At 35.0% G+C, this 23,904-nt stretch overlaps 5 protein-coding genes across 6 annotated transcripts; 1 reads left to right on the top strand and 4 right to left on the bottom strand.

The window, feature by feature from the left end:
• Window positions 1–1,638: 1,638 nt before the first annotated feature.
• LOC103830749 (mitogen-activated protein kinase kinase 9) lies at window positions 1,639–5,041 on the bottom strand. The gene has a single exon (XM_009106560.3). It carries the CDS (start codon window positions 2,834–2,836, stop codon window positions 1,910–1,912), a length of 927 nt encoding a protein of 308 aa, XP_009104808.1. The 5' UTR covers window positions 2,837–5,041; the 3' UTR covers window positions 1,639–1,909.
• A 1,636-nt stretch (window positions 5,042–6,677) lies between these two features.
• On the bottom strand, window positions 6,678–7,988 carry LOC103830748 (organelle RRM domain-containing protein 6, chloroplastic). Of its 2 annotated transcripts, XM_009106558.3 has the most exons (4): window positions 7,528–7,921; window positions 7,212–7,280; window positions 6,999–7,105; window positions 6,678–6,929 (listed from the first exon to the last, which is right to left on the bottom strand). In XM_009106558.3, exons 1-4 carry the CDS (start codon window positions 7,799–7,801, stop codon window positions 6,807–6,809), a joined length of 573 nt encoding a protein of 190 aa, XP_009104806.1. In that variant the 5' UTR covers window positions 7,802–7,921; the 3' UTR covers window positions 6,678–6,806. The 2 variants fall into 2 exon arrangements, with proteins under 2 accessions (XP_009104806.1, XP_033131143.1); XM_033275252.1 differs by lacking the exon at window positions 7,212–7,280 and having other exon boundaries at window positions 7,528–7,988.
• Window positions 7,989–8,473: 485 nt separating this feature from the next.
• LOC103830746 (protein YLS3-like) lies at window positions 8,474–10,073 on the bottom strand. The gene is made up of 3 exons (XM_009106557.3): window positions 9,055–10,073; window positions 8,906–8,941; window positions 8,474–8,690 (listed from the first exon to the last, which is right to left on the bottom strand). Exons 1-3 carry the CDS (start codon window positions 9,386–9,388, stop codon window positions 8,614–8,616), a joined length of 447 nt encoding a protein of 148 aa, XP_009104805.1. The 5' UTR covers window positions 9,389–10,073; the 3' UTR covers window positions 8,474–8,613.
• A 4,808-nt stretch (window positions 10,074–14,881) lies between these two features.
• On the top strand, window positions 14,882–19,978 carry LOC103830744 (phosphoethanolamine N-methyltransferase 3). The gene is made up of 11 exons (XM_009106556.3): window positions 14,882–15,131; window positions 16,481–16,602; window positions 17,254–17,391; window positions 17,459–17,596; window positions 18,133–18,276; window positions 18,366–18,476; window positions 18,582–18,726; window positions 18,834–19,114; window positions 19,202–19,363; window positions 19,444–19,497; window positions 19,595–19,978. Exons 1-11 carry the CDS (start codon window positions 15,080–15,082, stop codon window positions 19,766–19,768), a joined length of 1,521 nt encoding a protein of 506 aa, XP_009104804.2. The 5' UTR covers window positions 14,882–15,079; the 3' UTR covers window positions 19,769–19,978.
• Window positions 19,866–23,178, bottom strand: LOC103831447. The gene is made up of 2 exons (XM_033275253.1): window positions 21,869–23,178; window positions 19,866–21,452 (listed from the first exon to the last, which is right to left on the bottom strand). The coding sequence occupies exons 1-2, from the start codon at window positions 22,246–22,248 to the stop codon at window positions 21,272–21,274; spliced, it is 561 nt and encodes a 186-aa protein (XP_033131144.1). The 5' UTR covers window positions 22,249–23,178; the 3' UTR covers window positions 19,866–21,271.
• Between the last annotated feature and the right edge of the window lie 726 nt (window positions 23,179–23,904).

Raw genomic sequence — 23,904 nt, 5'->3', positions numbered from 1 at the left:
TATATTCGTTGCAATAACCTGGAAACATAATCGAAGTGGAGGAAGAAAGGGAAATGAAACCCAATTGTCTAAACAAAGTTGGAAATGAGATTCATACAGAAACAAATATCTCAAGAGTTCACAAGTCAAGGGGGTGACTCTCTCTTTTTGTCACACTCAAGAGTGACACCTATGGGCTTTTCTCATTCGTGAATCATCAATGCTAACGTAAGGCAGTGCGTCAGAAGAAGAAAACAAAAAGAAAAATTTAATAGAGTTGTTGTTATCATCATCAACTCTTCCACAGCTATTGAGACCTCCGAATCTTCGACGAACATCATCCAAACAGAAATTTGATCCAAGCTAGTGGAAAGTGAAACCCAATATTATTGTTTTTCCTTGCATAAGTGGCTATTTTTTTATATATTCCTTTTGGCTGCAACTGCAACTTTAAACTTCGACTGCGCAGCCCTTATCTTTTTTCGAACGTGCTTTATTACATTCTTTTCCACACAAAAGAAAACAGCTTAACTCATTATTACAACAGTTCCAAAGGATTTATGATTATTGTAATATGAAAGATGTAATGGCCTAACAGACATACTTTTTTTTTTCCTCTGGATATTTATTAAAGAGATCAAAGTCCAACTGGGCAAAGCCCGAAAAACTTACAAAACACAAAGCCCAGACAAACGGACCAACATTAAACAAACTTTTTGGGTCCAAAACTCAAAAACAAGAACCGTCGAAGAAGCAAAGCAACATCCGTCCACCACGTGTACAATCGACGAACGATTCTGAGAACACGCGTCAAGAGAGAGTCTTCACCTCCTCCGGAAGAGCCACGCCGAAGCTCCGCCAACGGCGGAGACAAATCAGTGAAAGACCAACTGAGCAGTCTTCACAGAAGGCCAAGACGCAACCGGATCATCACTTCAGGAAAGATAACCGCCGTCTTCAATCAATCTAATCACTGCGACAGAGGATCAAATCGAGAGTCGATGGTAGATCGAAGAACAAGAAGCAACAATCAAACGAAACCGGAAGAACTCCGGTGAAGAACCGGCGAAGACGATGAAATAGAATCATCTCTTCCCGGAAACAGAACCGGCAAAGCTGATGCTGAGCGAGCCACCGCTACCCGGAAACCAAGCCGGCGAAGACGATGTGATAGAATCATCTCTTCCCGGAGACAAAACCCGGCGAAGCTGGTGCTGAACGAGCCACCACTACCCGGAAACAGAGCCGACCGACCACCAAAGGAGAAGGTGCGTCGCCGGAAACGAAAAAACCAGACAAAAATCTCTCAGAACTCTATTCCTTGTGAAAGATCTAATTAGAGAACAAGGACGATAGAGAGAAACCTCTGGCCTAACAGACATACCTAAGAAAGAACAAATAATTGTTAATGATTCGCCAAGATAACACATTCTTACAATAATATAATAAGATTAAAATATATATATATATATATATATATATATATATAATAAGATATCTAATTGTTTCACAAATAAAATATACTGCACTGGTTGTGATTAGCTTATCTGCTTTGTGTGTTAGTGTTAATAAATATTTATTCGCTAGTATTATTAGGTAAAGTGTCTGTGTATATATAACATATCGTATTTATTTTTAAAAAAGTACATAATACTATGATTTAAATAAGTAAATACTAGATTATCAAAATCTAATGTACATTAATTGATATTCGATTTACATACATGAATGAAACTGTAAAAAACAAATCAAAGAAATAGTTTTATCATTGACAGATAATGCCAATGTTTTCCCCTAAAATCCGGATAATATATTATGTACAAAAATTACGAACATAATAGTATCTCCAGAAACTATTCGAAATTCTACAAAAGAAAAATAATTTTAATCAGACTTTCGATTTTGATTTCTACAAAACGAATCGAATTAACTAAAGATCCTCCCGGAGAAAAGGATGGGCGAGAAGCTGCGACGCCGTCCATCTCTTACTCGAATCTTTACGTAGACAACACTCAACAAAGCTCCTAAACTCCTCCGAGCATCCCTCCGGCGCCCGCGGCGGCTCCCCAAAACACACCGCGCACATCAACGTCGCCCAGTCCGGTCTCTGTCCCGGCGGTAATAACGGAAAGTGACCAACGAGAAGCTCCAGCATCATCAACCCGAAGCTCCAGATATCTCCGGCGTACACGTCGGAGCTACCACCGGAAGAAGATTCGGAATCAAACCTCTCCGGACTCATGTAAGCACAAGTCCCGACGTAAGAGTTGCAGGAATCCAACGACCGGACCAAGATCTTGCTGACTCCGAAGTCGGCGATCTTGACCTCGTCCTTCGAGTTGAGGAGGAGGTTCGCCGGTTTGATGTCTCTGTGCACGATCTTGAGAGCGTGCAAGTAACTAAGACCTTTCAAGATCTGTCTCGCGAACCCGGCGAGGCGCTGCTCCGTCACGGCGCCGCGGAGAGACTCTAGAGTCCCGCCGTCCATGTACTCCATCAGAATCGATACTTCGCCGACGACTTGTTTCTCGAATATTCCGTGACACCGGACTACGTAGGGAGAGTCCGTACGGCGGAGGATCTCCATCTCGCGCATCAGCTGCCGTGTTAAGATCGGATCCATGTCGCCGTTGACAGTTTTCAAAGCGTAGAGGTCCGCCGTGTTCTTGTGACGGACTCTGTAAACAATCCCGCCGTTTCCGCATCCGAGAACGTTGAGTTTCTCGAGATCAGCGGCGGAGATGTCACCGGAGGTAGCGACTGTGGTGGTGACAGATGGGAGGGAGAAGCGGCGGTCGGAGATCGGAGGAAGAGGAAGACGGAGGTTGAGCTGACGACGTTCTCTTACCAAAGCCATAGAAAGAAGGAAGACTTGATCTGATGTAAGAAGAAGATAAAGAGAGAAGCTTCAGGTTTTATATGAGTTTGAGAGTTGTCGTTTAGACAAGAGTGGGAAGGAGACAACGTGGAAGGTGAAGATGACCTAATTACCCCTTTTTAATTTTCTTATTTAATTTCTTCTTATCTTAAAATGGCAAATCTCTTCTTTTTTTTTTAATATCGTTAAAAATGCAACTTGTGTGAGTGTTTGATTACGCACGTGGTTAAATGCATCTGTAATGGATTTCTCCAATTTATTTCATGGAAAATAACTAACCCTATAGTCCTCCTAGTAATCATTATTTGTAAAGTACTACACGATAATGTAAGCAAGACAACGGCAATCCCTTTAAAACGATAAGGTATGTAAAAAGTTATTGGTAATGATGTATTCGGGCGGCATTACTTTGTATTAAAACTTTAGAATTTGTATTAATCTATTAAGTATTCATTCTTTTACACTAGAAATAACGTTTAAGGTTAGGTATTGGAAAATGTAACACGCAAGCACGGTCGAATGGTGCGGCCAGTTCAAAGGAGTTAAACATTTTGAGTTCAAAACCTATCAAACTCAGATTTACTTGTTTTTTTTTTTGTCAAATGATATAAATTATCTTTGATTTTTTTGTCAGATGATATAAATTATCTAATTTTCGTTGTAAGCAACTAGTCTATTTAACACCAGTAAACAAGATTCTATCTCGGTTGAGTCTCAATCCGTTGCTATAAAAAATATTGTAAAATGAAATGTTTACAAATTAGTGAAAAATGTAGAGAATATTTTTAACAGGTTCAAGTAAAATGTGGATCTTCGTAAAACAGTTTAATATTATGCAAACAAAACTATGAAGCGCTAATCTTAATAAACAAATATAATTGAAGATTATCGATTTTTTAATAGTTATTATAATTTATATTTTATAATAAAATAACAAATCAGTTTTAAAAAGTCAGACTAAGGTTATGAATGTTTTAGTTAGTTTGTGCTATATGCACTTAGATTTCAATTTTGGTTACCATTCATCTCATTTTAATACACAAAACGCATATGGTGGTTTTACATTTAAAAATAAAAAAATAAAATGTGTGTGTTGTAACCGCACCTGAAACGCATAAGCACTAAATTAGGTGAGTTTAGTGAGTTTACTTTTTTTTTTAACTTTTTCTCATTTCATTTTCTTTAGTTTATTAAATATGAACAATTAGGTTTAAAATATATTTTATCTAATTTTCATTTATAAAAAAAAGAAATATAATATTTAGAAATATAAAAATAATATAAAATATAAATAACATTCTACTATTAGTTTCACACTGCATTTTCTTTTCGTTACCATTCATATTTTATAATGAACCGCTTTTTTGTCTAACCGCTTATATTTATAACCGTTTTTAATCTGTACCGCGTTATATTATCCGCTTTATCCGTACTGCTTATCCGACCGTTACTATTCCAAGCCTAAAACCAGTAGCACTAATAGAATGGTATATGACCTTTTTCTCCTAATAGATATAACTTTACGGTCACGGAAAATGGAAAATAGTATATGTAAATAAAAGATCATCTCCTAAACCAGTGGCACTAATAGTATATGACCTTTTTCTCAAATAGATTATTACTTTACGCTCAAGGAAAATGGAAAATGGAAAATGGAAAATGGAAAATGGAATATATTTTTTGGGTGTGAAGGTTCGATGAACCAAGGAGGCTAAAGGACGAGGAACTTAAATGACTAGTGAGGTATGAGAACGACTAAAAAGCACTAGCGTTTTGTACGCCAACGTGGAAAAGCTTGTAACACCCATCTTCTTAGTTTTTTTTTTTTTTTTTTTTTATAAAGGGCTTATTTCTTCTTAGTTTCTTTGGCCATCGCATTCACATGTTGCCTAATTTTATTATTTCTATGAAATTGGGATAAGATCCTTACTTTGCAGACACATAAGACACCACAGGGTTTACATGTATGTTTTCATGTGTGATGTGTGTATTTGTGCGAAGTGCACATGCCTATTTATTGCTTGGTTGTGTGTGGGTAGTTATGTTTTGCTATGCTAGTAGTTACAAACAATTGAAAGAATTCTGCAAAACAAATGTCGAAGTAATCCTAATCGAAAACGAAATCTATAATAGTATCCACCAGATGTTTAGAATAATAATAGATATCGATAGTTAATTACTTAAAACTCATTTAAACATGTTGAAATGTTTTGATATATAATTATAAAATGATAAATTAAAAAAGTAGGACAGAAACAGAAAATAGGAATGGAGGACATCCTGCCATTATAATTTGTTAATTTCTTGGCATCTTTCAGCATGTGTTATGTGTGTATTTATCACGCACATGCATACTTATTGTCGTTAGTTTGATATTATAATTCCTCTAAGTAATCATTAGACATCAATACCACCCATGTCGATACATATGATAGAACCCTTGTGAATGGACAGCAACGATTCTCAAAGCTGAAAACCAGATATCGTTTGCTAACGTGCGCCCCTTTGTAAAGTGTTCAAAAGAAACCACATGTAACATTTTATGTGATGATCCATGAGGATGATCGACGAACGTTGTGTGATATATCATAATTGAGAATCCTCAAATTCTAAAAAGTGAAAACTCTTAGCAATTTGTCCTCGGATGCCATTTGGATTCCATAATATAACAATAATATTAAGAAATCAATAAAAGTTTTCACAATGTTACCCGCAGACAATACTATAGGCGAAATCCAACTCATTCCAAGGTGGATACATGGCCGGCTAATTAGGAAGGAAGGACAACCGGTGCGACCGGATCTAGTTCTATGTCCTCCGTATATTAATAGTTAAGAAGCCCAATTTTTTTTATAAATTTATACTTTTATACAAAATTATTAAAAAATAAAATTGAAAAAGGTTAAAAAATATTTTATATATGTATATGATTTTATTTTTATCTCAAAATATGCAAAACATTACTGGTAAATTTTTAAAATGTATTTTAAACATTAAATAACTATAAATTTTAAAGGTAAAAAAAAATTGCCCGATGACCCCTAAGTGTTAAGCCGCCCTGGGTGGATATGGCAAAGTGCTCGATGTATGATTGGCTACTGGAGTTTGATCTATGTCTTCAACTTTCATAAGATATGCTACTATAACAACACTCTGAACCTCTAAGCGGGGTGTGTGTTTTAGGAATGACCTTAGAGAAAGAGATCTAGATAAATGTGGTCAAAAAATTATACATAGCAATCTTTTGTAGAGACAATAGTCCATGTGTAGTGACATTGCTGATATTCTCTAGATACTATGTCACAGTTCTTGGCGTCATAGCATATCATCAGCCATGTCGACGATAGCTTGAACAAAACCTGGTCTCATCGAATATCTAACATCTTCACTTGACCATTTTTTTATGGGTTCCCGTCTTATGAATCTTGACCCGACTACTATCAATCTTCCAAATCTCCATACACCATCGTCTATCATCCATAAGTTCCTACGGCTTTTTCATATAACGTGGAAAAAGCGAGATTTTATGATCATTAGATGTCAAGGCGGAAGGATGGAGACTAAAGAGTTGAGAAAGTCCGTTTTTTGACGTGAACATGCGACGAGAGTTGTGGCAGATAGGGACATGGTCTTCACATTCGTTTCCAACAGGAAACTTTTAGACGACCATCTCCCACACTGATATCGATATCAACTTTGGTCCAAGTCGTGATCAGGTCACTATGAATCCTTCTTTTACGGTGTTCGTGAAACTATCAGTCAGGGATCGAGAATGTTTGTTTTGAAAGATATAACAGATGCATTTTTTTAACCTGACTTGGGTTATCTAAAATAATACTAATACTTAAGACTATTGTAACTGAGTTAACCAACGAGTCCATTGTATAAACTTTAGAACTAGATTGAAAAATTGTGAAGAATTACAGTATGAAGACAGAATCAAAAACAGCTACCAGGTGCGGAAGGTGCGAGGTTTAGTCTGAGCTTTGTTGAAATCTGATCTGGGTTTAGCTCTTTGAAGATCTGATTTGGGTTTAGCTTCCTCCACGAATATAACCCTTCCATCCAAAAACTGCACACAAACCAAATCAGAATTTTAAAAGAAGGCAAGCGTATGTGTGTGATTGTTGAGCAGAGTTACCTTTCCGTGCATCCCTTGAATGGCTTTCATGGACTCCTCCTCAGTCTCATACCTCAGGAAAGCAAATCCTCTTGGTCTATTTGCTACTTTATCCATCACCAAGTTAACTACACGTGGAACATGAGTTAACATTTTAGATTCTCTTACCTGATCATCCTACAGACACCTAGTTAAAATAAGATGTGACAGAAAGTGAAACAAGGGAGAGCTTACCAAGTGTAAGCTTGCCAAATTGTTCAAAAACATTTCTTAAGTTATCTTCAGTTGTACGGAAAGAAAGCCCTGTCTCCCAATAAAAAAAACATCAAACTCTTGTCATTAGAGAGTTCAAGTCTCATAAAGTAAAATACAAACAATGAGTCAAAGCAACAAAGTAGAGACCATAAACACCCATTACAACAAGATCATGTACTTATAAATTCCACTTATCATTCATGAGTTGGAGATGAATTGAAAACAGAGAGACATTCTAAAAAAATTGGAAAAAAAAAAAGACAAAGAGAGAGAAAAAAAGGGAAGGGAGCTTTACCACTAACATACAGTTTAGTCTTCGGACCAGAGATAGAAGACGGTGGAGATGAAGAATCCGGCGAAGAGAGACAACCAGAAACTAACAATCCCCCTACGTCATGGCGTCTGCGAGCTGAATTCACGACGGTTCCGACATTGATTCGTCCGCGCCAGCAACGGAAGTAGACAGACGAAGAGAAGCAGCAGGAAGTGGTGACTGAGAAGTTAGGTCTTAAGAAGCGATCTCCAGAACACGACGGATTAACAGCGACTATCCCTAAGCTACTCGCCATTGTTTCTTCTTCTTCTTCTTCTTCCTCGGATCCTCCTAATATCCTATCGCAAACGCTCTCAACTTGATTTGTTGAGGGTCAAATTGGTATTTTCCATTCGGTTTATACTAAACCATTTCATTCGAGTTGGTTAGACAAAATGTAAACCGAATATATAAATAAGAACAAATGTAACTGCTATCATCCACTCGTTCCGACACAATTCAATAAACCTCCAACGGTTCTATCATCCACTCGTTCCGACACAATTCAATAAAAAAAACAAACCCATTTTGGTTGTGGAAGCACACCATGACCTAATGGTCAAGATTTAAATACTTCTACATCAGACATAGAGTTTTTCAGAAGATGCAATTTTTTTTGCAGATTATATGATCAATGCTTATCGGAAGTTCAAAAGTGTTGCGGGAAAGCTGTTTGTTGTGCTTGTGCGCTGCAAAGAGAGTATGTCTATCAAAGATGTCGTACATGCAGAATCATCAATAGATCCAAATACTACAAAGAGAGTTACATCGTAGAATTATTCTTCGTGTATAATAGAAATATAAATTGGTGATGATAATTGACGATTTACCAATGTTAAAAATATCTCTAAAATTCTCCTCATTTTAAAACTATTAATTTCGGTTAAAACATAAATTATATGTCTCAGGTTGTATTGGACTAATGAAACATTACCCAACATATTTATAGAATCCAAAATAGAACCGAAATTGAGAATTCAACAACGTAAAAATGTATAAAGATGAAACATTAACAATACATAGAGCCAAATATATAAAATGATGACAAAAAACTGACATATGGAATAATCAATATAAGATTCTTGCCACAAAAGCAAGCAGAAAGCTAAGTCCAATGTAGCTGACAGCTTGAACGGAAGAGCATCCTGTTGAGTAAGAAGGTCACGTCGATTAACTTTAGTAAGACAAACTGAATTAATCAACTCTAATCCTTTTGCGAAGATTCAAATTGTTTTAACTCCAAAACATTAATGTATCGGTTCATATTATACTAGGCGTCAAATATGCGAGTTTTTGTAATGTTTAATTTATATATTTGTCTATAAATCTAACTGCATTTTAATATGAAGTGCATACGTACCGCTGGTTGGTCCTGGCGGCGCAGTAGGCGGCAAAGCTTCATTGTTGGTAAGGAATGAATAAAACATTGTCATTTACTTTACGATGTTTGATTAGATTAATAATGAATACATATATTGACGCGACATTCATTGAGAAATAAAAACTTACAAGCGGTTTTGGAGCAGAGTGAGATGTCAGGATTAGCTCCACATGCTTTAGGAAGATCAAGAGCGTTTTCTTTGGTGAGGTTTAGTGTTTTGAGTATCGCCGGGTCGTTGAAAACGGCGCATAGACACGGCGCGTCTTTCACCACGATCTCTTTCATTGGCCCGCAACACGACGGTGGAGGCGGCGGGTTTACCGCGTGTATGTACGGCTGACACGACATAAGTTTCTGCATGCAAGACATCAAATGAGGATCGCCTCCTTGTGCTGTCGCCTGGACGGGGTAGAGAACGACAATGGCCAAGAATATCAAGGTAAGAAATTTGCAAATCTCCATAATTTTTGTGTATCGTGTCTTGTTGTTTCTTGGTCATGCGTCTTATAAATAGAGGAAAGTCAGAATTGTATTATTTGTTTCTAAATATCATGGATTTTGTTACTAAATATCATGGATTTTGTTACCTAGTTTAATTGATTTATTCTAAATTCTAATACTATAGGATTAAAGAAAAAATCTGAATTTTTGCAGTTTAAAGTATATACATGCATGTAAAAATCTATCTATCTATATATATATAAAAGAGTGTTTACTTTTTTTTGGACGTGACACGTCAACGCCAGGTCATAAAGTCGAGTCATGTGGTATCGACACATGTCCTTAATTTTAAAACACTGCGTTTTATTAACGTTTGGTATGGGTTTTTGTGTGTGGACTTTAGATATAAGTCAAGCACTACATGCCTGAAGAACCTTTATCTTTTTTGTCCATGTCCTCTCGAAATTTAGGTTCTTCGTAATCTTCGATCTCTGACTTCAGCAATAGAGTTTTGAAAGATTGATATGCTCAAATCAACGTGAAAAATCTCTATGTAGTGTCTCAATCGCATTGTTTGATCTTCTTTACATATCAATAGAAATGTTTCGAGATATAGATTCACCGCCTTTATAGCTTTCTTAACTCCATCAACCACTGTCTAGTCTTCAATGCAAGTTTATCTTCTGTAAGTCTACGACTATAAAAAGGTTAGTCTTCCTCTCTTGAAAACCATTCTCTCAATATCTGAAAACAACTAAGTAAATTTAGATCTCCATCTCCCGATTTCTATCTCTTTCAGCTAATTTATATGCTTACTATCGCTGGACTCAGGTTATCACCTCACGAGCATATCGTCGCCGCCAAATTGGAGAATATGGGATGTTCCAGATTCCTCGAGTTCAACATTCTCCGAAAGCGAATGTTAAGATCTGCTTACGCTGGGGAGGTTGCAGCGACGGTGGTCTTTCCGCCAAATTTCTATCTATGCCGATGAAATGGAAACCTCCTCGACGATGTGTGGTTTCAAGCTCTCCGACGCATATGGCTATGAGCTCTTCTGTTTCTAGCGATTAAGATTTGTTTATGAGTGGAATCAGTCTGATTGATTTTCTTACTGGATTAATCATCATCATTTTCTTCTCAATATCATGTATATGGAGTTTCTCATTCTGTTGAACCATAGAAGCTTGAAGATTATCAACCACCATGCCATCTTCAAATGGAGTTACAAAATAGAGACATATTCTCAGGTATTGATTGCTTAAACTTTTTCCTTCTTCATTTGAAGATGGCATGGTGGTTGAGGAAAATATTTAGGAAAATAGTTATCATTTAAGGGTAAATTTGAAAAATAATATCAATTTGGTGGTAAAATTGAAGTTCTCTAAAAAACTATGACACTTTATAGGGGTATAAATGTTTTATAATAATCACATAGCTTTCTGAAAAATAGAACATACCATCATAGGAGGAGTTAGGATATACGGTTTCAAAACATCCTTCGAATTTAACCAAAGTTCGAACAATACAAACTCTGTGCGACTTGAGCATTTGCACAATGACAAAAACGCATTTTCACAAAGAGCATGTTTAGCCATGGCTTTTCATAATACTCTGTAGACATAATCCGATTCCGAATTGTTTTATCAATGAGATGAGCTAAGTGGTTCACAGGGAGAGAGGTCCGGTTGTGTCTTCGTTCATTCATTTCTCTCCAAATGTAATAGATAAAAACTTGAAAAGTTAGCCTTATCAGAATAGATGTGAGTCATGTGATCCTGCATGAAGCTGATTCACATTTTGAGCATTTTTCTACTATTAAACATTTTGAGCGTTTTCTAATCAAAAATATTTTGAAAAGATTCTACTTAAATTACCATTATCCACCCATATGCTTTGCTTGACAAGGTCAAAAGTATAATATCTCCTTTGCCCATTTACAATCATCCAGCAGAAGCCTGGTTGGGTGGGCTTCAACTTCTGTAAAAGAAGTTTATTTCTAAAGAGTTATGAAAGGATAATAGGTTTATAGGCCGATCCTAAAGCTCAATTTTTGGTGGAAAAAATTGGTTTATCATATTCTTCTTTTGAAGGTCTATACAAATAAGCTGATTTTCGAAAGAGTTACTAAAGGATAATAGGCTTATAAGATTTGTAGAAAATATTTTCTTTTCAACTTCAATAACTTTGAACTCTTAAAACTACAAAACCTAGTTAGATAATCAAATATAATAAAACAAAAATTAAAATTGTTTCTACGTCCCATGTCACCGGCCAAAAACACATGTTGAAATAGTTGGGACTATGATCAGACCACGAATTTTGGACGGTAATTTTTCAGAATTGCCGAATGGCATTTTAAACGTGATTTTGCAAGAATTTTACCAATCAACAAAAATTGTGGAATTAAAAAAAATGCAAAAACGCAGGTTTAATACAAAGAGAATTTTCATTAAGTAGAAAATGAACTTTAGTAGATTATTTATAAAATAAACACTTTCATATTATTGAATTATATTCTAATATCATTTTAAAGTTTTAAATAAATAGCAATAAATCTTGTAATGATAAATAGTTATGTTTTAAATAAAATTACACTATAATTTTCTTATAATATTATAAAATACCAATCTGTTATTAAAACATAGTGAAAGATAAGTTAAATATTTATAATAAGAATTAAAGTATTTTTAATAAATTTTAGTTGCTTTCATATTTTTTAATAATTAGTTTAATTATTGATATTTATTTTTTTTATAACAAAGCGAATACCGTATAAAATATTTTGATCAATTTAACATGTATTCTATCATTCTACAATTTTTTTTTTAAAATTGCAGACTTAATTAATTTTTCTGTAGTTTAACTATTTTTCATGCGATTTCGCGATTAAACGATGGTTACAGATCTTGGCAAATAGACTCAAAAAGTCGTTGGGAAGTTATAGAACGGAAGAGATTTATTTCATGGTAAAACGCACCCACTATATATTGGAGATATTTATAATCCAAGTGTGTAATTATTTTTAGAATCCTCTAAATTATTTTGGTATGTCACTGTTGAGCTACTATGGACCTGGTGTAGTGAGAATCTTCTTATAACACCCCAAAATAGTGAATATATAAAATATAATTCGTTAAAATAAGAAGAAAATAGGAATGATTGGGGTGGTGGACCAGAATAGGCTCGTGGTTAGTAGTAATAATTCTTTAGTATAGTTATTTAAACCCTAGATCATCGGGTGGAAATAGTAAGGTCCCATAATAAAGTTTATATAATCATTGCATAGCCAATTTGTAAGATTCTTAACTAATTTATACTGTCATTTGCCAAATATTAACTATAACATTAATCGCAGTGGAGTTACTTGTAATGCAAAAAAAGAGTTACATGTAGTGAGTGACTAGGCAAGTAGGCAAATCAAAGAACCAAATTGATATTTTTTTTTTGTAACTGGGCTTAACCAAATTGATTTATAATGGTAAAAAACTGATTTAGAAATTAGAATGAATGGAGTGTAGGCTCGTTACTATTTAAAACCACTACCTACTCTATTCATATTTCATACATAGTGATTTTCTTTGTGGTCGTTATCGTCGAATATAAAATTTTCCATTCTCTAATTGTTAATTTTACTGTGTATCCGGTTGTTTATTTATATCTCTATTTTTCTTTTTCGAAAGATATTGATTTTGTTTGAAATGTTTTATCACATTGTAAAACTTAAAACTAATTCAGGAATACGTCCTAATCCCCTATAAATTATATTATGTATTAGCACAGATAACCTGAAATAGTAACCAGGATAGCAATAGATGTTTGTAAATCAAAATTTATTGATATTTTGAAAACTGTCATTTTATCAGTAAAATTTACATACTGATTTTTTTTTTTTGCTTAAAGCTGATTATTGAACCACTATTTGAGAAAATAATATGTTAGCGGCAATGGCATTTGCTACATTCATTGTGTATTCATCACAATTATTTAAAATTTGCCGAAAACAAAAATTAAACCAAGTTGTGGTCCTAAGAAATGTAGTAGACCCACTAACTTTCCATTATATGGATGTTAGCACTTAGCAGTGTCAAGTTGATTGCTTAATTTTATTTTTTCCCCACATTTTTCTCTTAACTTTTGGTTATTTGTTTCTTACGAAACCAATGTCATCTTGATATTTTAATTTTCTTGTTTACGGTAATAGTTTCAGTATCTCGCTAACCTAACGGACAATGCTAACATTTCTAGAATCTTCATAAAGGTCAGAATCATGGATATTCAGATTTGTAGATAATAAAAGGCTTCTACTACAATGGATTATAACTATTCATAAAAATATATTTTGAGTGGAAACTATTCCTTTCCAACTAGGGCAGCCGTTTCTAGCATATGTGTAAATATTTTTATGTGTATCAGCTAACTATTCTTATTTATTGAAAACTCAGTTGGCAATTGATCTGGAAACTTGATATGTTAATTTATCCTACAATTAATAAACTTTACCATAAATATATGGATATCAGATGTTTCATTTTTTTAGCTCGCAAAATAACATAACCGTATATGTATTAGTACTTGATTTTGCATTAAAAATGAACGTGATTGTGAATCGTGATTTCAAATTACTATTTTGTTGTCGCTATTTTTTACACTTTTTTTTATTTTCAGTTTTATTTTTGAAAATCTAATTAATGATTATATCCTTTGGCCTCACAAATAATAATCTGTAAATAAGAGGACAGGGAGAGGGAAACGAAGGATGTGGCTCTAAGCCATTGGATCAAAAGATTCATTTTAAAAGTTGCCCATTCGGAACATCTTGGGATCACCGTCTGTTCGCTACTTCTCAAAGACTATTAACTGTTACTCACTTGCTCTAAACAGTGTTTTATTTCATGTTTGTCTTTATAACCTCACATTTCTAATCACTAAGAAAATGTTTAAAGTGGCCATCATAATCACTGAATCCAACTTGAACTAAGCAAACGAATCTGTGAATATAAACAATTTAGAATCTATTCTTATCTGTCTTTACCAGTCTTTTTTTTTTTGTGAAACGTCTTTACCAGTCTTAAATATAAGTTCTTCACTCTTTTATATTGGTTGATATAGGATATATATTTCTATAACTGTTTTACATTCTTATAAGTTTTGATGCTTGAATTTCTTAATTATCATGAAATAAGCAAATCAAGTTTTAAAGAAGCTACACCTACACACAAGCTAAGCTTGAATCTTAGATTTAAATGGTCCTTAAATCCAAGAACCCTAGATAATTTTCAATTTTTTATAGATGATGATTTTCATATCATCAACGCATTCAACTGGTAGGTGGAATACTATTTCATTTTGTTTTGGTTATATAATGAATCTTATTTTCTTTCAAAAACTAACTTGCTATTTAACCTTTCCCATTTGGATATTATATCGTTCAAATTTAGTTAATAAAACTGTTGTTGCCAAAAATAATTTGGACATATTTTCTGTTTATAGTAGTATTGCAATTTCGTGTAAGAAGATGAAAATGGTAAATGAAGATTTTTTTTTCTTCGATTCTCCAAAAGAAAATAAAAATACAAGAAAATAATAAAATAATCACATTTTTCTCTATATAATGAAGATCAGAAGAGCAGAATGAACATTACAAAGAACCACAACCCAAAACCGTAAACCTCTTATATTTATTTCTTCTTCTTGTCAATAGTGAACCAAATGGCTCACATTCACACTAATGGCAACATCTCTCCTTCTTTCCCAAACTCATGTAAGTTTGCTTTCAATTATGCTGCTCTCAGATGTACATAACATAAGGAATCATACAATATCATCAATCTACAGATACTACAGCGATTTAAATCCTCATTCAAATCAACACACAAATCAATTTAATCATCGGTCAAACATTCACATATTCGGATTTCTACCTATCCACTTTCATTAATTTCTACTGATCATGATGTTCTTATTTTTTTTCTATGTACTTGATCTTGACAACATATAACATTTTTTCTGGTAAACAACTGCAACATGAAATGTGGACTATTATTGGAACTGTAAAGTAAACCTGCGTATTATACTTTACAGACCTCCTTGTATATAATTTAAGTTCCGGAGATTATATAATAAAGACTTCCTGTATATACTTTATGTTGCGGTATCAACCTCCTTTATTTGTTGTTTCTGCTGTTGTATTTCGTTTCGCCAGTTTCTTTTTATAGGACTTTTTGTCTCTAAAAACTTGGTTTTCATCAGAGTTTAATCTCCGGAATTCTTTTTCTACTGGCTTAAAATTTTACCATGTTTCTATCACTCAAGTATACTTCAAAAATGAATCTAATATTCCTAGATGAAAAAATAATTTAAGTTGGGTATCCATTAATCATTTGAGAGGAAATATTCACCTATCACCATAAAAACTTTAGCTTTTGATGTGATAGAAGTGTTAGATAATTTCTGATTTAGGGCGATTGGTTATTACGTAAGCGTAGTCGACGTTCTACGTATAAGATTCCTTGGAGTTTTTTTCTTTTCTTTTGAACATTAACCGAAAACCTTTCTTTATCATGGCGGGGTCCAAAATTCAAATATGGGAAATTAGGTGGGGAACGTTAGGGCCGTTTGGAGAATCATGTATCAGATTCCGTGGAGCTTAATAAAAATAATAATAGTAACTATCAACATGTCAATTTTTTTTTCTCAACGTGGAATAGCTAGGTAGAACCTAATTTTAAATATAATTAATTAATTATCAAAACATGAAAATAGACGACCCCTTTCAGCAGAATTAATATATCTGGTAAAAAATCATAGTTCCGTGGGACACACTACTCTTGGTGCATTAACATGTGAACAACAAAATCGGACGGTGTAGGAGATACCACGCTTCACACGTAACGACAAACTAGATTCTCCAAACGGCCCAACGTCCCTCACCTAATTTCCCGTAGTTGAATTTTGGACCCCGCCATGATAAAGAAAGGTTTTCGGTTCGGTTGAGCATAAACCGAACGATAACCGGAAAGAAGCTTTTCGAGATCCATATTCTTGATTGATTTGCTGATTTTGGTAACCTTTTCTTGATTGTTTTGCTGGTTGTGGATGGTGTATCCTCAGATTCAGGGGAAGAGCGTGAAATCCAAAAGAATTACTGGAAAGAGCACTCGGTGGGTTTGAGCGTTGAGGCCATGATGCTTGATTCCAAAGCTGCTGACCTGGACAAAGAAGAACGACCTGAGGTAATAAGCATAGAGTTATTATCTTTGTGATTCAGATGAAGTTGAGTCTCATTTTACCTGGATCCTAAAATCTGAATTGATATTGAAAATGATCCAAAATTTTGTGGATTATATGAGTTCAAAACTACTTTATCCAAAAGATTTTTGTCTGGTAGAACCGATCTGAATAGATCTGGATTCGAATAGACAACTAAACCGATCAGAACCCAATGTAAAAACCCTAATGCATATATGACTATAACTTTATGTGTTTAATTTTCTCTGTTTTTATTAATGATTTAGTTATAAAGGTTTTCTAATTGTAAAGTTTATCACTTTGTGAAATTAAGTAGAATGAAATTATCTGAAGTTCAATTTTTTTTGTTTTAATTGTTATTGAGAAAAAAAAAAGAATCCAATTTTAAAAAGTTAAAAAAAAAAAAAAAACCAAACCGATTCGAAACTGAGTATAACTGACCGGAATCAAATATAAAGTTTATGAATCTATATCTTTACCCAAAAGAACAGATCCACAAAACCGACCGATCCGATCGAGCCCAAGCCTGAGCAAAATGTATCTTTACTTACTTTGACATGGCAGTTTCTTTGTTCTTTGCTGTCCTTTTGCCATTTGATGAAATATTGTAAGGCTTCAATGTGTGTATATGCCAGATACTCTCGCTTCTTCCACCGATTGAAGGGGAAACAGTGCTCGAGTTTGGCGCTGGCATTGGTCGTTTCACTAGTGAATTAGCTCAGAAGGCCGGCCAGGTCATTGCAGTTGATTTCATTGAAAGTGTTATTAAAAAGGTTAGTTCACTCCCATGCTTGTTCTTTCTAGCTACTTACAGTTCCCTCATGAGAGTCTTCTCTGCAGAATGAAAACATTAATGGGCACTACAAGAACGTCAAATTTATGTGCGCTGATGTCACATCCCCGGATATGAAATTCTCAAACGAGTCTATGGATCTGATCTTCTCTAACTGGCTGCTCATGTATCTCTCTGATAAAGAGGTAACCAGTTAACTGATAAATTATTACCGCGGGAACCACTTTAGAACAGTACACACTTGGACTATATATGTGTAATAATGCAAAGAAACGCATTTTGGGACTATTGTGCTATGCAAAGATCACCGTACGAAAGTAGTTGCTAATATTTCTTGGCCTTCCAAATGACAAAGCTACACCGCTAAAGCATATGAGCTTGACTCAGCTGCCTACCATGTGCTAAAGACAGAAAAAATTCATTAGATAATGAACTATTGGTTCTAAGCCATTTCTGGTGCTGAATCAAACTATAATGAAATATATCATGACTATTAAGTTGATTTGAGGTTCGATATCAACCTCTTGGCCTAAAAAGCTAATCTTTCTCTATAAAGTCTTTATTCATATTATTTTTTCACCAAGAACTTTTTACAACATAATGGAGTCCGTCAATCAATATAGATTGATAACCTGTCAATGTTAAACTTCGCTGTATCAAGAGTGATTTTAATCGTCACTTGACAAAGCTAAAGTTTCTTTTTCTTTTATTCAATTTGCAGGTTGAAGATTTGGCGAAAAAGATGTTACAATGGACAAAGGTTGGCGGGTATATTTTCTTTAGGGAGTCATGCTTTCATCAGTCTGGTGACAACAAGCGGAAGTACAACCCAACACACTACCGTGAACCCAAGTTTTACACAAAGGTTTGCATGCTATACCTCTATATCCCTCTGTTCTTCCCTTTTTTAGAGAATTTAAATTTTGAAAATCCTGCTCCATAAATTCCTTTCAGCTTTTCAAAGAATGCCATATGAATGACGATGTTGGGAACTCGTACGAATTCTCTTTGGTTAGCTGTAAATGCGTTGGAGCTTATGTGAGGAACAAAAAGAACCAGAACCAGGTAATAAATAAGCTTCTTCATAAAAAAAAAGGCTTCTTCATATATTTATTTAGCCACCCTTTTGCTGGTAGGGATTCATATATTATAATTTTTCACAAATTTCAGATCTGCTGGCTTTGGCAGAAGAAAGTCAGTTCGGATAATGATAGGGGCTTCCAACGCTTCTTGGACAATGTCCAGTATAAGTCTAGTGGTATCTTACGCTATGAGCGTGTCTTTGGACAAGGCTTTGTGAGCACAGGGGGACTCGGTATGCTCCTTACTCATCGGTTTTGTATCAACTTTGCTTCTGTATCTTGAAGCTATCTTTCCTTCTTATTATACTATGTTTCTTTTTGTGTTGACCTTTGATAATAGAGACGACAAAGGAGTTTGTGGCTAAGCTGGATCTGAAGCCGGGCCAGAAAGTTCTAGATGTTGGATGTGGAATAGGAGGAGGGGACTTCTACATGGCTGAGAACTTTGACGTGGATGTTGTAGGCATTGATCTATCTGTAAACATGATCTCTTTCGCCCTCGAACACGCCATAGGACTCAAATGCTCTGTGGAGTTCGAAGTAGCTGATTGCACCAAGAAGGAGTATCCTGATAACACCTTTGATGTTATTTACAGCAGAGACACCATTCTGCATATCCAAGTATAAGCTTCCCCTTTGTTTAGCTTAGTTTCCAGAGATGACTTTCTTGTTTTGTCTTTAACTTGTAATCGCTGGTGTTACTCTCAGGACAAGCCAGCGTTGTTCAGAACATTCTACAAATGGTTGAAACCTGGAGGGAAAGTTCTCATTACTGATTACTGCAGAAGCCCCAAAACACCATCTCCAGATTTTGCAAACTACATCAAGCAACGAGGTTATGATCTCCATGATGTACAAGCATACGGTCAGGTATACAGAGATACATCCTCTCTCCTCTCTTCTACTTTAAAAAATCACAAAACTCGCCTAAACCTTACTTGGCTCGACAGATGCTGAAAGATGCTGGATTCGATGAGGTAATCGCAGAGGATAGAACCGATCAGGTAAGAAACGTTTCTCTACATAAACAACTTAAAATGACCCACATGCTTAAAAGCCAAAGTACTTGAAACTATTAATGTTTCTGTTTGGTTTTATCAGTTCATGAAAGTCCTGAAACGGGAACTGGACGCAGTGGAGAAGGAGAAGGATGACTTCATTAGTGACTTCTCTAAGGAAGACTACGAGGATATCGTAGGTGGGTGGAACTCAAAGCTACTCAGGAGCTCAAGTGGTGAACAGAAGTGGGGCTTGTTCATGGCCAAGAAAAACTGATTGTATGGCATGCTTAAAAATTTTAAACACATAAATAAATAATTGGGCTATGTAAGATACATCAAAACCAAGTTCCCTCCTATCATCTCCTTCAAGCTATATATGTTGCTGCTTTTCTTTAATCATATATATATATATATATATATGTATATAGTTTGGTGTTTTATGTTGTGTTATTTGATATCTGATTGATCAAAGTTTGACACAGAATTTTTTTGATGCGTTTTTAATATGATGCGACCCGGTAGCATTATTAGTCAGCTAGAAATCCTGTCAAAGAGGATTTTAGGATGCAAAATATAGTTATATATCCTATGTTCTTTTAATCCTACTGATTGTACTAAGAAATATGAAATCATCTCCACTAATAAAACATCTCTTTACCCGTAGTAATTTGGTGAAAGACGTTAATTTTTGTGTGGTTTGCTTTATAACTGCATTATATGTTTTCCTGTTATTAATAAAAAAAGAAAAGCTCGGACTCTTTATTATTGGACGGAAACAAAAACAGTGAAACAAAGTGATAGTAATTCACTTGGAGTTACTACCAAGTATCTGTTATGATAGGAAAAAACAGCACAAGTACGAGCCACGATTATCTTAAGCCTTAGTTAGAGACGGCGTCGGCTCTAGAGAAGGCCAGGATCTCGACTTCAATTTTGATGGTATCCTTGACGAGGAAACCTGTGGACGTATTTTTTATATCTGCGAGAGGTATAAGTTTGTCTTAACCCCATCCATTTTCTTGTGCATTGGGCCATCCCCCCACTGTAGGAACAAATCAAGAGTTAGTTTAACATCTTTCAAATAAGCCTATATAGTATTTTATCTTAGGCACTAACCTTGTTTCTCTACATTGTTAGATGGGGTCTGGTTAATAACTCTAAACTTGGCTTTCACGTAACCCTTCTGGTTTGACGCACTCAACAAGTATAGTGACAATGAATTACCCGTTGCAGACCCAACTCCATTTGGATACACTTTCAATACCCTACACATACATCACAAAAGTTAATACATACTTTATACGTATAATACATATTGTATATGTATACTAACATCACATAAGTTAATACATACTATATATATATATATGTGTGTGTGTGTGTCTTGTAAATATATATATATGTGGAGAGAGTCACCAGTTTCTCCCTCCGGATGAAAACGTATCAGAAGTGTAAGAGACTTGATCGCGGATAGAAAAGTTGGTGAGTCTCCAATCAAGAATAGGGTCACGAATATTTTCTTCGTAAGAGACATCTTCCCATGTGCCAGAGGGTTTAGAAACAACGATGTCAACGCCAAACACAGTTTGTCCGCCGTTGAAAAGGTATCCATATTCCGGATATATATTTGATATACTGAATACTAAGAAAGTTGAGCATTCCGTACTCCTGTTTAAACAAATGAAATCTCTGCGCCTTAGTCGCTGCAAACCGATCAAAACTAGTTAAGAAACCATAAAAGTTTAGAACAATTATGTATCACCCTCTCTCTAGGTAATTAAGTAGTACCATGGTACTCATAGTACGTGTCTGTATTGCTTTTGTAGATGAGGAATTTGATCCACGCATACACTTCGTTTTGATAGGTGATGAGACTTGAGTTATCGATTTTTACGTAAAGCGAAATGTATCCACCCGAGCCCTCTGGCTTGTTCTCGTTTGGGTAGATGAGGAACGTCCTTATAACATATTAAGCAAAACGGGTCAAGTTATATAGTTAAAACAAGTACAAATTGGATTTGATGAAATCTACAGCATTGTGTTAAAATGTCACACATCTACAGCGGAGATGATCCTACACTTATATATCCCAACTTATACTCCATCCGCTAGTATTTAACATGTTTTATGAGAATTTTGTTGTTTTACAATATAAGATATTTTCATACATGTAGATAACTTTAACTTTATTAAAAACATATAAAGAATATTTTTTTCTTGTTTTTATATAAATAAATAAATTCTGAAATTAAATTTTAGTGATATTTTTTTAGAAAATTAGAGTTTTGATATATGTTCTTGAAATAAAACGTCATCTATACATTATGAAAGAGAGAAAGTAATCATAAGCTACACCCAACCAACGTGTACGTACCAATTGTATCCACCGGCTGAGAAAGGACGTGACTCGTACTTTTCACCGTTGTCTTTGACCAGGTTCGCCATAGTGGAAAATGACTCGAACTTCACACAGTACGAAATTGGGGGACGAGTTCGAGTCTCTTCATTTACTGTTGATGAGAGCTTCTGGTGATTCCGAGCAGGAACAGATACAGAGCTCCTTGAGGCAGATGGAAGTGATTTCTCCACATCCAAGAATGCTTCTTCTATTACTGCTCCTGTCTCCATTAGGCTTTGAAGATTGTAATAAGGTTTTGCATACCTTACCACCCCCACAACGAGAACAAAACCGAAGAAGCAGTAGACAAAGATCGACCCATAGTTGGTATTTTTCTTCTTGTCCTCGGTATACATGTTTTTTGCGTGTATCTGTAACGTTTATTGTGTTGTGTATAAATAGACATGGATGATTACTGACCCATTAAAATATATGAGTTCACAAGTCTGTAGAATTTTTTTTTTTGAAAAAAGTCTGTAGAATTTTATTGCCAAATAATATCAAATCTGACCAGATACAGACACATGTATTCACGAGTAGTCGGCACGTACTCTCAGGGGCGGATGCACCTTGTCAGGTACGGGGGCACGTGCCCCCGACTAAATATATATTGTTCAGTATTAGTTGGAACGTAATAGCTTGAACTAGTTCAGTGGCTTCACTTCCCTGTCATCATTCAACTATCCGTGGTTTGAAGCCTGTTATGCGTATATTTATAGTTAACTTTTGTTATGCGTATCATTTTAAAAAAAAATATTAATATGTGCATGTGCCCCCGATTCAAAAACTTTCCGGATTCGCCACTGCGTACTCTCCTATTTTTTTCCTTTTTAAAACTTGGATATACTTTTAGATGCGGTTTTCGCGCTGGCACGTATCATATGTATCATATGATATGATACTATTTAACATCAAAAAACGTTCTTACCACCCAAGTTTACAACCAAGAGTCAACCATTTATCAGTGCAAGATATTTACGCAGTAATCAATATCCAAAACAAAGACACGAAAACATAACATGACAGACTAAGAAGTAACGTGAGCTCTGTCCACAGTCCACCTCACACAAGAAATGAAGCCAACTATGAGACATTCCCTCCACATTCGAATGGAATATATTTCGTTTGAGCAAAAAAAAAAAAATATTCGTTTGAGCAATGATTCAATGAAGTTGGCAAGACGATTAGAGGACGCAGACTCACGAGACTTCTTTCATTCCGGGATATGCCTGAACACAAAACTGATTTCATTTACTAAAAATAAATTCTTTGATCTATCGTTTTAAGAAGTATGAAAATACTAAAAATATGCATTCTACGTTGTTCGAACCTGGCTCCTGGTTGACAGCATGTTCATCGTTACTGATAGACTTAGAGTATCATTATTCCTATAACCCCATTTCGGTTTCTTAATGACTTGTTTCATAATAAAAATTAGTTAAGAAATTTAAGTAAGAAATCCATAGATTTTGTGCTCCATTGGGAGTTTCTTAATGAAATGTTCTTACAAAAAATTTTTTAACTTGTTTGGAGAAGAGTTTTAAAGACAATACTTCCACTACAAGATACACTGCAACCAGAATAGACATTCACTAATGATCATCTAGCTCATAAGATCAAGCACAAGAAATAGAAGTCATACTACATACCGGCAACAGAGAGCTGAGTAACGTCTATAGCACTAACGCATATCCATTTTGCAGCCTCAGTGCCAAAAGCTATTGGGAGAGACTGAAGTCACATTGCTCTGTCTCCTTCAACACGTTTGAAGTCATTAACAATCGCTATTCCCAACTGCAAGTACATGATGTGAAACCAGAATGTTAAAAAAGATAATAAAATAAACATCATGTCCTCTCTGCTATGCAATTAGTCACACATGTGTTCACATTCCTATACGTTTGTGTAGCTTGCACATGCGTTCACATTGCTATGCTGCACCGTTTAGGTCAATGCCTGCAACCACATCATAATCACATTCATCATCTACTAACAAAGCCAACAAAAAGCTC

This window comes from Brassica rapa, chromosome A07 (genome assembly GCF_000309985.2).
Source record: "Brassica rapa cultivar Chiifu-401-42 chromosome A07, CAAS_Brap_v3.01, whole genome shotgun sequence".
NCBI classification, from domain to species: Eukaryota; Viridiplantae; Streptophyta; class Magnoliopsida; order Brassicales; family Brassicaceae; genus Brassica; species Brassica rapa.
Note: the sequence above shows the minus strand (reverse complement) of the source record. Positions and strands in the feature narration are given on the sequence as shown.